Below are 14,864 nucleotides of genomic sequence, written 5' to 3'. Positions count from 1 at the left end.
GAATCACAACTTTGGAGGAAGAAAAACACCTCTGGAAGTGGGACCCCAGCTGTGCTTCCACAAGAAAACAGAAGGTAATAAACCCATGCAAGTACCACCCTTTTCCTTCCCTCGTTGGTGAATGGATCCCTTTTTAGAGCACTTTGCCCACAAATCAATGACTGGATCCTGCCTCACCCGTGCCAGGCAAAGCCACCCATCCCCAAGGCAGAGCCATCTGTCCTTGGCGCCCACAAGGACTGGGGACAGCCAAAGTTGACTTCAGCCCATCTGGGCAACCCGAACTGCTTTTCCCCATCCCACCCTCTGGCACTTCCCCTCTGTGCACTCACTCAGGCCTGTTGCATTCTCGAATCGCTGTCTTTATGCCGCCACCACAGGTCCTCGAGCAGGCCCCAAAGGGGCTCCAGGTGCCCCATGCTCCGTCTGTCACCGGCGCCTCTCGCTCCTTGGGCACGCACATCCCAAACCTGCAGTGCTGTGTATGAAGGAGAGACATGGCAAAGGTGGGACTGTGTTGCTTTGCATTATGAGCGACTAACAGTGACAAGCCTGGGCAACAAGACTCAGCCTCACTTATTTCTCAGCCACACACGATGATTTTGCAATCAAATAAAACTGAACTACTTTATATTTTGCCTGTCACCCCCATATTTTTCTTTCTCTGTACCCTTAAATGACAAAGTGAAGGCAAGGTGCTGAGTCCGTGGAATGATTTATGGGATGAAGACTGAGGAGAATAGCAATCACTAAATATTCCCTACTTACTGGTGCTGAGCAGCACAGCAAAGCTCACAGCACTGGCTTTTCAAAAAGCTGCTTTATCTGATTTCCTGGAGAGCTGCAGAAACTGTGCCGTGCCAGGGGAGGAGACAGGCAATGAGGAGAAACACCAGGGAAAACTCAAACCTCCCCACAGCTATCCAGCAGCAAACTTCCAAATCCAAAAGGCAAATAAAATAGAAAAATGAATTCCTCAACCCAAAGTGTTTTTTTTTTTACACTCAGACATAACATGGGACTTGCCAAGACCTGGTCTACACTTCCATTTTCCAGCTATGACTCTTGCTTTCTTTTGTTTGGAAAACCAGATTAAGTTATCTTGGCAAGCCCCCCATCCCCATTTTCATGGTATAAATTGTGTTCTTTGGGGTATGTTTACCAGATGTACTAAACAGACTTCTGCAGAAGTGAGGTCTAGAGAAGAGTCACCTTCTGGCCTCACCAGAGTGGATGAAAAGATGTCCCCTCTCAGTGAACAGTGCTTGCTACAGTTGATTTAAACCCAGAGATATGCAGATGCCTAAATCTTTGTAATTATGGGAAGCCCAAACATTGCTGATTGCTCACAGATTTCAAGAGGCTACAGACTACAGATTATAGGTAGAGAGCATCACTAAAATATTCCCTTGCAGTATTTCTGTGCACCAGGTGCTGTTCAGATCTGATGATCTTTATGGAAACAGGGTCAAATTCGCTGATGCATCATGTTTTTCCACTCCTTTCACTAATAGCACAACGTTGTGTCAAGACACACCACAAGCTCATCCCGCTTTTTTAAACACCCTTATGAACCACATTGGATAAAGCTATCTAGGAAAACAGAGCAGAATCAAGCTGTCATGGGGCTGTGCATCCCACAGGACACCAGCTCTGCAGCACACAGACCCCTGTTGCCCATGAAGGCTGACTTGTTACATTGCTTTGCTGATGAAGAAAGCTGATCTCAGGTGCATTTACCCATGGACATGGTTTGCAAGACAGCTGAAGAACTCATAATTTGAGTTCTGCATGTGGTGTTTGCTCAGAGACAAGCATGGTCTCTAGGATGCAACATGCCCGAGATTTGCTTTCATCCGAAGATCTGATTCCCCAGATGAAACTGACTACAACCCATCTGCTACAGTAAAGGACAGCAATAAAATCAACTGAAATGCCTGTTTCTTTGCTGCAGGATGAACACTTATGATGTACAACTCCTCCTGGCATTTAGAGGTTGAAAACCTGAAGGTTGGGGTCCCTACACAGGTCCAAAGAGGTCTGACAGCTATCATTAAATAACAAAAATACATGACACCAATCCAACAGTGCTGTCCCAGTGGAGAACTTCTTGCAGCAATGTTGATGCTCACAGCTAAATATCTAACTAGAGACATGCTTGGCACCACTGACCCAGGGAAGATGACTGAATAGCTAACTAGTGAATGAACACAGCTAACAGACCGTGACATGACCTATATGTCTCCTATCCTATGGTTGAGTATTAACCAGGAAGTCATCTACATCCATTGATTTTATTAAAAATTTAGGGTTTGGAGTTGATGGTAAAGCAAAGCGGGGGAAAAGAGCAGCTGTTTTAAATAAATTGCAAGATTACCTTATGAAAACGAAATGGTGTTTCCTGGAACCACACTGCGAACAGTCTGGCTATGCAACCTTTGTGCCTTTCGTATTTTAAAAATAATTTCTATGTTGAGATACAGCAAGAAAAACTAAAAAGCTTGCCAGGTCCTCTTTCCTATAACCTTACAGCTCACAGAATGAAGAAAATAAAAGGGGGGTTGTCTGGAGCAAATTCAGAGTATCTTAGACACACAGTGGAGCTGGAGGGCACTGGCAGGGATGGAAGATATTACAGCAGAATTTCCTTTCCTTTGTCTTGCCACTGGAGTTCCAGATAATTCACCAAATCCAGTTCCCATCCTTGGGCTGGCTGGCTGAATGGAGTAGCAGGGGACAGAATGGGGTGTGCAGCTCCATGCATGCATAAGAGATACACTACCTGCTGCCACAGGGCAGCAGACACAAATCATTACTATTCAGCTACTCTTCTGTTACCATTCTTTAAACAGCCCTGAAAACCACAAGGGAGAGCAGCCCAAATTTACAATCCTCTTTATTTTCTTTCAGAGATTTATCTCCACCCAACAACGAGCTGGTTCTGTGGAACACGATAAAACCACCACCCAGCAAAGCCAGACTCTGGGCTGGGCTTATGGTTTGATTTAGCACTATCAGATTCAGGGTCCTCACATGCAAAATATGCATAAGTTAATACTCCCATGTTGTTTTAATGCCCTTGATTTAAGAGTAAATGTAGAGCCCAGTTAAATCTACATCCAGTAGTTTTAGCTAGATCTCTTTTTTTAGCTATTCAGGCTCTCTTATTTCCAAAGATATCTCCATAAAAAATGGTATGGTATTTTCTCCATCTGCCAACCCATACAGCACAGGCTTTAAACATGCAGACTCGAGCCATTAGTCAGCAAGTAGCAGTTTGACAGAGCTCCTGGCCACAGCAGAGTACCAAAATAGCAATTTATTCCAAGGGAAAGCACTTCAGACTCGCACCTCAGCACTTTACAAGCCCAAGTAAATACTAAGCAGGACAGAGTTTATGATGATCCAAACTTTAAGCTTGAGTTAGACGAACACACAGACAGAAAATTACTCTGTAAAGCCCTTTTGTGAGAACACATTTAAATGCCTGAACATGAGTGGGCTGCATTAGCTTTTCTCAAGAGCCCATCTGCACTCAGCTGAGAAGTTGAGATCACACTTGTCTAATTTGTCTAAACTTGTCAAATTGTCTAAATTTGTGGCCTGAAATGTTTTTTGCTCACATGGTCTTTTATTAACAGCCATGCAGCTGGACACTGCATGACACGAGGCAGCTCTGAAGGGGTGCTGATCTACTCAGCTGCTGCTCTTTGCACATCACTCTGGTCATACCCAAAGGTAAGTGCAGGTTTGTTGCAGCCCAGATTTTTGGAATTCCAAGAAAATTTCAAGGTTATTGCTGATCTTTCAGCAGTGAGCAGATCCCAAGCTCACCAACAGAGAAGCTGAGGGCACAAGGTCTCAAGTCAGGGACTCCACAGATACCTACACTTTAGTGTATGTATCAAAACGGGGATTTTACACAAAAACATTAAATAGACATTCCAACCATATCTCTAATGCACATTCTCAACCATAAAAACAAATCTGCAACTGCACTTTTCCCTAAGAAAGGAAGGCAAATTGATACATGATGCTCATTGTCCTGAAGGAAATCAGTCAAGCATCATTGAACAATCGAGTTTTCAGACACATGGAACAAAAGATAAATTACCAAAGAGTTCCACAGCCTGTATGGAAAACTATATTTAAAAGAGCATCCAGAATTTTTTTAAAAATACATTTGAGAGAATATGATTTAAAGCTTTGACTCTTCCAAAAAAATCCCATTATTATTATTATTATTAATACTAATTATATAATAATAGTAATAATATTGCTCTTAAGAGCTGGAAAAGCAAAATTTTAAGCTATACCATGTAGAATAACATCACACTATTTTTACTAGACACAGATGGACAATACTTTTGTTCAGACACAAATGGTAAGAACCAGTTAGCATTTTTATTCAAAAGCTTCAGTATCTCAATAAAAGAAAAATCCTCTCAACTATTTTTCTGCAGATACGAAAAACTAAAAATTAAACACTTATCCTAGAAACCACAATGCTAGCTGGAAATTAACACTGCATGTGGAAATTGAAAGTTTCTATGAATTACTGCCAAAAATGTTCCATACAGAAAATGTCAACCAATTCTATATTTTACTCTGAAGTTGTCAAGATGAAAAGCCAGCTGACAAGTTTACGTTACACAGAATTACTAATTGCTCACATCACATAGGCGATTTCTAACAAAAGCTTAGGGAAGCTTTGCAGAAGTTTTGCTCAAGAGTTCACTCAAGGGCATGAATTTAAAAAGATAAGCACTCCAGAAGGAATTTAAACAATGTTATGCTAAGCAGCCAACTTCAATCACGTTATCTGGGCTAGAGATGGCCCAGGCACCACCGGGCTTGAAACACATCGAGCTGCTTTGGGCTTCCACCACTGCAGTCAGAGCCATGCCCCACACAACTGGCATTAGGGTAGGATGATTTTGACTGATATCCTCAGCCTGAACCCAAGGAAATAGAGCCACGAAGGCTCAAACCACCAGGTATTACAGACCTTTCCAGGCTCACATTCTGTCCCATCAGCCCAAGGTGTGTGTTGGGTTCGACATCCCTTGTGAGCACCATCGACGTTGATACACCAAAGTCGTCGACACTGCATCTGCTTAAGTGATTGCAGAGATCGAAACATTAAATAAGTGCCATATGCCTTACCAGACAGACAATCCTTTATGAAATTATCCCCCTAGGATGTATCATTAACTCACAAGCTTGACAGTAAGTTGATGGATTGTGGGTCTGCCATTCATCCAAACCCAGGAGACCTTATTTTGCTCTGGCAAAACCAGGAAAAATAAGGTGTGAAATTTCACTTACCATATAGGGGCACACTTGGGATCCGGGTCCAAAAATTAACTCACATTGTTTGTTGACGTCATAAATCAGCCCTGGGAGCTGCTGAGGCAATGTGTAAGTTCTTGATGAAGGTTCATCAAGCAAACACTCCCCATAACCAGTGCTACAACACAAATCAGAACAATGGTGTTAAACAGGAGGCGATGAGATCAGAAACCACTTGTGTTTGCCTGAATTAGCCTTTGGGCAGTTGTACACCACATTTGCCACATTTAACAAGCACTACAAGAGCTACTGCAAACTCATGCACAGGAGGATGTGTTACCCATCCACCACCACCACCCTTGTACTGTGACAACAACCATCCACCACAGCACAGTCAGCTACCCTGGCAAAAACATTTCTGAGTGTGCATTTAGTTGCTGAGCAAGTGCTGGTACATTTTTATGAAGAATTCAGAAAGAAAAATAATTGATTAGTGTCTTGGGGTGACTTTATGATGTGTATCCTCTATCACTGCCCTATGCCCAGAAATTAATTTTTGTACCTTTCAATGCTTTTAAACTGAGCCTGAGAGGGGGAAGGAAAAACTGAGCAAAACTTTTTCAAAGCAGTTTGCAGCTTGTTCAAGGTCACACAGAGATAGAGACTTTTTTTTCAGCTGCGGCAGGAGAGCGAGAGGGAAGGGAAGCACCCGGCTTGCTTTTCTCTCCAGCCAGCTTTCGGCAGTTTTTTTCCTCAGCTTTTTTTTTTTCCTTTGGGGAGTTGAACTTTTGTTTTCCTGGGACTTCGTTTCTTTCCCCTTTTCTCTCTGCTGGACCGTTTCAACATTGGAATACATTGGGAGGACCTTCCACCAAGGCCTTGGCCGTGGAAGTGGGCCCACCACCCTGTCCCAGCTCCAAGGAGGGGGAGAGAGAGATCTACGGAAGGACTCCGGAATTTTCCCAGGTTTCTCTCAGCAGGGCGAGGGGTTTTATTATTTAGCATTATTATCCTTTTCCTGTGTGTTTGTTAAATAAATAGTTTTTATCTCTTTCACTTTCCTTTGAGGAAAATTTATTTTTCCTGAACCTGGTTGGTTATGCCTTCTCTCAGAGGATATATTTCTAAATTTGACCAAACTGGCACAGAACTGCCCAAGGGTCTGAGCTCCTGGATTTGCCAGAACACCATCATGGTTCTCATTCTGTTCCACATCACAACACATGGGAAGGCATCACAGCAAAACGGGCGAATCGCTGTGCATCAAACTGAACCGTGGGCTACTGGAACGGTGTTCCCACCATGGATTAGTGCCAGGGCTTTATCTTGACCTGTGGAGCAGAAAGGCAGATTCAAATTTGCCTTCTAAAACACAGCTCCGTATCTGGGCCACAGGGCTTGGAAAAGTCATTCTTCAGGTTTGAGGAGAACACACATTCCTTAAAAGCAATATCCATGGGGGAAGACTTGTTCTTCCCCATTGAGAGGCTGGTCCTTGCCAGCTTATCATGAGGTTGAACTGGCAGGGGTGCATTCCAGCTCTATGTAAAGGATGTGTGCACACACAAATCCCTCTGATTTCCTCCAAACGCTGCACACTAGGACTCCAAATTAACCAAAGAACTCTATGGGACACATGCACATGCGAAAACAGCCCAACACATGCATATGCAAGGCCTTACTCCAGAAATTCAGTGATGTACTTCCGACTGCATTTTGACCACATCCAGGGATTGGTGTAGAAGTTCAGTGTTGGTGCCATGACATGCTGTTGATTTTTACCTCCATCTTCCTTGCACTTGTGATTGTCATCATGTGGCATGTTAAATCTAAGAGAAAAGGAGCAGCGAAAAGAAGAGTCAGTTAACAGGCAAACATCAGGTATCCAGCATAGCAAGGGCAACAGTGTGAACAAAATGCAAGCAAACCCAAGACTTTTTCCTAAATATGCTGCTGACAGATATTACAGAATAAAAGTACTAATACACACATATTCGTAACAAATTCAGAAGTGTTAACTAACAGGGTTTCTAGCACTCATCTGGAAAAAGCTGTGCAGCACCCTGCTAAGCTCTCTACTCTGTGCCTGCGTATATTTAGCCAGAGAAGTCCTCCAGGGAGCCTGGAGGAAGATGCAAATCCAGCTGCAGTTTCCTTTTCAGCTGATGGCTGCTATCCTGCAGACAGGCTGGAGTCTGGCCCCACCCTCATAAAAATGGCAAATACTTTGGAACTGACCACAGATTCAAGAGTTGATCTGAGGGAATTCTGAAGGAGATTAGTGATTTGAGCCCACTGACTGCAGACCCTCATGCACACAGGCAATACCATGTTGGATGTAAAGTATTTTCAATCCTGGGCCACACTGCTGCCTAAGCGGGGTTGCACCAGGGATAGACTTGGCTCTTATACTTTATGTGGCAGGTTTACAAAATGCCATCAAGCATTGGTATCAGCAGAAACCAACATGAAGTTTGCAGCACATGACACTTTGAAGAATGTGGTAAATTCGCTAATGGAGACAAAGTGGCTTAAAGTGCTGTGCTGTTTGAAGTGGAGAAGGGGAAGTGACCTGGTGTGATCCTGTGTTCCAAGGCTGGGGAGTTTGTATTTCATTAAGATTACCTCCAACAAACCACCGTTTTACTCTGCTCTCTGAAAAAAGAGCACAGAGGCACTTCCTGCTCGGGAGCACTGCTAACCCCCTCAGCAGCTCTGGGGCAGCATCAGCGAAGGAATTAGCCACAGGTTAGGTGTGGGTAACACCAAAACTTCAGGGACTTTCTGTCAGGAAGTCCCTTTTAAATAAATACTACTGTGGTTAAAAATAGACTGTCTCAGCCAGCTCTCCATGAAGAAAAACAGAGTTTAGAACAATGAGAGATCTGTTCCCAAGTACTCATCCATCCCACACCTACAGACCTCCACTGCAAAGCAGGCGTGTGGTGGTTTGGGACTTAGGTTTTGTCTCGGATTGTATCCAGGGGTAAAGGACTATGTGATCTCAGATGATTTTTTTCATGACCGTTTAGTAGTGAGAAAAAGCAAAAATCATTTGAAAGAAATTTCCGCTGGAGGAGCTGCATCTTGAATGGCAGCGTCTCTTCTGGGGATGTTCAGCAGCACAAGATTTTCCATGATGAAACAGTTCAAGAGGTGGGTCAGGCTCACTTATACACCTCATCACCTCCCAGATGCCCTGGGTAAGTTCCACCTTCACACAGCTGCTGCACTGCCTTCACCTGCACCACACAGAGCTGTGGGACAAGTTGTGGCAGGTCTCTGAGGACCTGCTCTCAGAGAAGACTTCAGTCCCAAAAGATAGTTGAGATGTGCCAGCATCTCTTGCCCTGGTCCTCCCCAAGGCACCCAGCACCTCCCAACTCTGCCCAAAATCCTGGCTAGTTCCAATGGTTTGGCTAATACATCATTGCTTAGGTGCTGCTTGTGGTACTCTGTCATTCATCCTCCCCAAAACACGACTGTGCTGGTTTTGCTGCTCTCAGGTAGGCTCTAGAGCACCCCACAGTTTCATCTACCTCAGTGGTGCATCTTCTAGCCAAGTACATTGATCTCCCCCACAAATAATTAGGCTCAGCAGTACCAATTCCCAGCCTGGCTGGCAAGCCCTAGTTAGCATAAATCTTGGGCTATTTAAATGTAAATGTATTTACATAAAACATACACATGGCCAAGTTCATGTGCTATTGTGAAAGCAGTGCTCAGTCCATTATCTTCACTAATTGAACAGCTTCTGTATGGGTCACAGACTGTGCCCAGCTCTGCCAGACCTAGGAGAGAACAGAGAGGTTTATGATAGAAAAAGAAATGTCACTCACAGTTCAGCACAGGCAACTAATATTGTCACTACAAAAAAAGTTATTAAAAGACAAAGAAAAGGCTTTCCTTACCCAGAGTATCACATTTGTCGTGTGCTCTACAAATATCCTGTCTGAAAGCAGAACAGACCTGACACATTAATTCTCAATGCAGCAGTGAGTTAAGGTACAAGCACAGTAACAATAGCAGAAACAACTCTTGGTCCTCCAATGGACCTTCTCATGCTGGTTTGCCACATCATCCAGAGTCCAAACTAACTCCCCACCACAGTCAGAGTTTTTCATCTTACGTTAAACCCATGGGCAGACCTTAGACAGTCTTGAACCTCTCAAAGTCATCTCTTGTTATGGTGGACACATGCTCCCACAACTGCAAATAGCATTACAACCACATCAAAACCTGAACATTTGCCATATATTACATGCTCACGGCCCCTGACACACAACTGGCTACAGTTTTCATGAGAATATTCACCACACCTGGTAACAAGCACAGCTGTATCATGCCGAAGGTGACTTCCCTCTGGGTGGTTTTGGGATTGCTGCCATTGGCAGAAGTTTTTTAATGTTGTCTGGGCATTGTAAGATATTGCAGGGCCATCCTGATAAGCAACACACAGAAAGCAGGTATTTTAATTACTCATGACAATGCTCACTACAAATGCCATTGTCAAGTAGAAGGTGAAGAAAATAATTTCCATTACCTGCTCATTATGTATCACGATCAATTTCACAATAACAATATTAATTAAATTTCCAATGCTTGGGTCTTTGTAGATAGAAGCCACCTGTTTCAAAAAGCAATATTTGGAATTACTGTTAACATTCAAGGAAACAAACAATTAAGATAACACACATATTCTCCATTTTGCAACTGTTTTTTCTCCTGGGCTGGGCTGCTCTTCTGCCCTGCTCAGTGCTCTGACGCTACTTGGTGAGACCTCCTGGCAGAAGCACAATTTTGGAATGGAAAAAACCCGTTGGTATCACAGAAACCCAACATTTCCTTTTGCTTTAGCACACATTTTACCAAATTAAAGGATCATTCTGCTCTGAGACATAAAGACCAGCAACCAAGACTGTCAAAAGCAACTTAAGTCTTCCAAGTGCCTGATTTTGACATGGACAGTTTCAGACCACATATTCATTGTACTTCTGTCCTTCAACAGGATGAACATCCCTCCAGAGACACAAATATGCTGGATACTCCCTTCCAGTCACTGTGAATCTACAGAACTGCCTGTCTGGAGCTGCACTACTGCATCTTAGTACCTGCAGCTACTAAAGTGCTTGTCCTCAGCCTGGAAAGCCAACTTGAGAAATATGCTAAGGATCAAGGTGACCACAGGCTCCTTCTTGCAACAGCAATGAAGTCAGGCAACTGCATAACCTATCAGCATCAGTTCAAAGTACCTTTTTAACTCAGCTGTTATTTCACGTGGGCTTAAACAATAAGAGGAGTACAGCATGGGGACTAAACAACCAGTGATACTGCTCATGGGGTCTGATGCTCAGAAAGCTGGAAGAGAGAGGTGTGAGAAAAACCAGGAAGCATGAGGGGTCTGGGAAAGAAGACTCTAGCCAGCATATTCCAGCCAAGTTTTACCAATTTTTAATGTAACCCCAGCATTATTTCCATGCCTAGGCAAGGCAAAGTGATGCTGCATATGAACGCAGCAGAGAGGGGCTCTGTGACCACTAGAAAATGATTAGTGTGTGAATCTACTTGCCCTGGTTGAACACTCACTATTGACATCAGGGTTAAGACATAGTGCTGTAGGTTGGCTCCGTGGTAGGCGACCATTCTGCTGTCAGCCACCACCATCACCTCCACAAAACGTGGGTAGGACAAGAACCGCTTAGCTCGCTTGTGGCTCTTCTTTTCACCGATGGTCCCTGCCTTGTTGCTGTCCCCAGAAAAAGCATTTACTTCCATGCTATGTTTCAACATCTCCACGTCAGATAATATGCTGCTCTCTGCCCACTGCCTTCTCCAGTGTTTCCGCTTGTTCTTTTTGTGACTGTGGTCATGATCTATGGACAAAAGGCAGAAAAAACCATAAAGTACATTCTGGAGTGAATAAAATTAATACCATGTGTATGTTAAGTCAAAATACTTATTACCTCAACAAAGTTGTGTGGGCTTGCTCTAAATAAGCAGGGAACTGAAACAGAAGCACTCTGTGGAAGCCCACCATGTAATCCAACATCTAAGGCTTCATTTTTAAAGCTGTCTTGGGGAGGCCAGTGGCACTTAAGAGGTGGACATACCCTGCAGCAGAACCAGCTCCTGGCCCGTGCAGAAGGGATGGAGCCCTGCAATGGTAATTAGCCACTTGCAGCAGCAGTGTGAGGATTCTGGGCACGTCCAAGGTGGCCAGGAAACCACAAGAAACAAAGGTCCAAATCCTGTATTTCTAACTCAGGCATGAAGGACAGCAGGATTTGGCCTTCATAGCAAAGCAATTATATATGATTTATTTCTGTCTCTAACAATAAAATGGCTGGGCTTCAGTTTCCCCCCCTCCCTTTATTATTCTGTGCTACAGGAATGGTAAAGGTCATCTAATAGCACAGCTGCCACTGGCAAAAGAATAGAATTCAGGAAGTTCCACATATACTGCTTTTGATATTCAATTAGGCCAAACATAAAAGCAGCCTGAAAATACACTCCATGCTGACACAAAGACGACAAAGTGAAGAGGGAGAACAGGCATATAAAACATATGGAACGTGTACAATTAAGATTTACCATCTGATTAGTATGTAATTATAGCATTATTTGAATGTAAGAGCAAAATCAGTCTTATTTGATGCCACTTAATTTTTAATCAGTTCATCATAGGAAGTAGCTAATTGAATGTGATTCATCCACGAAAGACTGTTCACTTCTGCATTTAATATAAAGACAGATCTGAACTACTCATCTATGACTCCAGGCTACAGCCCTCATGGTCTTTGTAGCTTTAGTTTAATTTCGTCATGGTAGTGAAAAATATCACATTTCCTTATCTGACCCATTGAGTAGGTTAGAGGAAGCATAATATTAGGGGACAAAGGAATATTCAATGCTCAAACAAGACTGAAATGATATGAAACTTCTTAGTTATTTTTCCTGTGTACTTTCCTTTTAGGAATATTTGCAATAATTTCCAAAAAAAGAAATACGTTCCGCAATATCTTGGAAGGCAAAAGGTATCAGACAGCTTCTACCCATCTGAAAAATACTATCCATTTGCCCTATGTGTAAACAGGCAATAGAGTAGTTAAGAATTAAATCCTGTCTACGCTGCACTACCTAAGTCCTATAAATTCCCCTTTCTTGATATAGTCCAGACCACCTTAATACAGCAGAGAGTCTGCGGTTATTTGAGTAAGAATTCGAGAAAGCCAATGGCATTTGTGGTTATAATTGGATTGCCCTAGTTCCTCTGCTCTAATCAATGCCCTTGTGTTGGCAAGGTTGTGCTCTCATGCTGGCACCGCTTCGTGGGCAACCATGACATTATCCCAACTCACTCAGTGCCAATCAGCTTGGGGAGCCAACTATGCATACAAATAACTTAAAGGTGAGGAGAGGACCAGACTGAGGAGAAAGTGCTAGCCCCAGCCCTTCAGCCAGCTCCTCTCCTCTCTGTACCCTCAGCCCGCCACTCAAATTCCCCTTTAAAATAACTAACTTCCAAAAGGAGCAGGTGCTCAAGGAAAAATGTGTTAAGGATGGGGCAATGCTCAACAGGGCTTGAGCGAGGCTGAAGACAAGGCTGCGGAGCAAAGGCAGAGCTCTGCAGGGCCCCATGTGGGACCAGGAGGTTCAGGTGCCTTCTCCTCCAACCATCCAGGCAGAGGGAAGTTAGATGGCAAAAGAAGAGGGAATTGCCGAGGATTCTTTGAAGACACCTATCACACAGGAGGTGTATAAAAGAAATTAACTGATATTCACTGGGCTTGCACTGAAATCTGGCAGCTGGTGTCACATGCTAAAAAAAACCCACACAAACCCACCCAAAACCCAGAGAGTACCATATGAAATGCCATGTCTCCTTCTGAGAGCTCTGACCTGCCCCTGAACATGGAGGGGAATCAGAGCCCAACACAGCCAGGTATGCCCAGCACAGAGGAAAAACGACTTTCCTTTTTGTTGCAGAGATTTGGCACAGGGTCACACAATCCCAGAATCATTTAGGTTGGAAAATACACTTAAGATCATCAAATCCAGTCATGAACCTAATGCTGCCAAGTGTTGGTACAGTATCAGTGTTCTTTCCCCATCCAGCACACAAATGAAGTCAGACACATCATCCCTTCAAAAATAACCAAATCATTTCCACACACAAAGTCACTCCAACACCTGCAGCGTGGTATTTGGATGGGTCACATATTGGGTGTTTGTCAGCCCGGTTACTGGAAAACCGGGCACCAGTGATGGGGATGCACTGCATGGAAATCCACTCCTAGACTTTGGTCGTAGTGAACTGTTATCTTCATCCATCTTTCTTGCATGTAGGTAGTGTGCACTCACCTGTAAAAATTTAAATGCTAGTGGCTGTGCACTGCTCTCAACCCATCCGTAAAACCCTAACCATGTTAATGGGAGCTGCACACAGGCTCTGCCAGGAACTGTATGTGCCTGATTCTGTTGATATCCTGCTCCATTACAATGGCCACAACAGCAGTGCTCTCATTGAATGGTGCAACGTGCTGCCCTTCCATCAAGCAGAAGGGAAATTCTCTCACATTACACAAAAAACCTGCAATTTTGCAGCATCAGCTTCCTGCTGCCATACTTAACACCAGAAAAGGCTGTGATACTTTTTTTTCTATTGTGTTAACATAGCAACAGAAATCAGGTAGAAAAATGGTTTGCTTGGCAAGTCCTGAATCTTTGCAATGACCTGAAACACATGTACTTACACATGGCAGTAGTTAGATGGGTTTAAGAAACAAAACATTTTATTTCTGCTTTGTAGAAAAAACAAACCCCAGTGAGTAGACAAACCCTTTAAAACCATGCAAACTACAGTTCAATAATTCAAGTATCAGGCCAGCCCATGCACTGATTCAACCGTTCATATTCATTTGAGAGGCAGATAAAGGCTAGAATAATGTCAATTTTACTGCATACTTTACTAAGACAATCTATGCTGTTTTCACTGTCTTTATACAGACCTGGAAGTTTATCTTAATTCTTTTTCTGTTTGGTTTCTTCGTTGTAATGTGGGACTTCCAAAGGACACCGAATCCTGTAAAAGGATATCGCTTCCTGATGGCATCAACCCACTAATGCCATTTATTTTTGCTTGGGCAAGAAGCCTCAGCCCAGAACCCATTCAGCTGATTTATGGGTGTTTCCTGATGGTTAATGTACTAATGGTTAATGTAATGATCTATCACAAGAAAGAGGGCAGGGAAGACTCAGGCCCTATGTGAGTAGTTTGCCTGCATGAAAGGGTGACAGGGCAGAGTTAGGATCTGCTTTTGACATAGTAGCTATTGTTATACTAAACCCAAAAACTAAGAGAAGGAATGATCACTTATCCCAGCAGTCCTAATCCTTTCCATTTCTACATTAACTAGTCCTTAGAATAGAAATCAATTTGCATAATTAAGTAAGACATGTAACAATTCAAGCAATTCCATTTCAGCTCCAAGTTCATAAGAGCTGCACATAGCAGTGAAAAAAAATGTACAACACAGAGAGAGAGAGAGCAAGAGAAGGGGAAAAAAAAAAAT

General features: G+C 43.3%; 1 protein-coding gene across 12 annotated transcripts in view; it reads right to left on the bottom strand.

Moving 5' to 3' along the window:
• Positions 1-14,864, bottom strand: part of ADAMTS9 (ADAM metallopeptidase with thrombospondin type 1 motif 9) — an 81,860-nt gene that overhangs the window by 55,482 nt on the left and 11,514 nt on the right. For 10 of the 12 annotated variants that reach the window (XR_006013908.1, XR_006013897.1, XM_042014863.1 and 7 more), the window contains exons 4-12: positions 10,879-11,165; positions 9,836-9,919; positions 9,612-9,733; positions 9,204-9,244; positions 8,978-9,083; positions 6,975-7,121; positions 5,329-5,470; positions 5,009-5,116; positions 333-478 (exon numbers count right to left, since the gene is read on the bottom strand). Coding sequence is in view for 10 of the 12 variants with exons in the window: in XM_042014863.1 (XP_041870797.1) it covers positions 333-478; positions 5,009-5,116; positions 5,329-5,470; positions 6,975-7,121; positions 8,978-9,083; positions 9,204-9,244; positions 9,612-9,733; positions 9,836-9,919; positions 10,879-11,165 (1,183 nt within the window). In the remaining 2 variants the exon portion in view is untranslated. The remainder of the gene's footprint in view (positions 1-332; positions 479-5,008; positions 5,117-5,328; positions 5,471-6,974; positions 7,122-8,977; positions 9,084-9,203; positions 9,245-9,611; positions 9,734-9,835; positions 9,920-10,878; positions 11,166-14,864) is intronic. The other 2 variants (XM_042014870.1, XM_042014888.1) reach the window with 1 other exon arrangement.

The sequence above is a fragment of the Corvus kubaryi genome, unplaced genomic scaffold (assembly GCF_017639235.1).
Source record: "Corvus kubaryi isolate FWS band 111438036 unplaced genomic scaffold, C.kubaryi_AGA036_p1.0 136, whole genome shotgun sequence".
NCBI lineage: Eukaryota > Metazoa > Chordata > Aves > Passeriformes > Corvidae > Corvus > Corvus kubaryi.
Note: the sequence above shows the minus strand (reverse complement) of the source record. Positions and strands in the feature narration are given on the sequence as shown.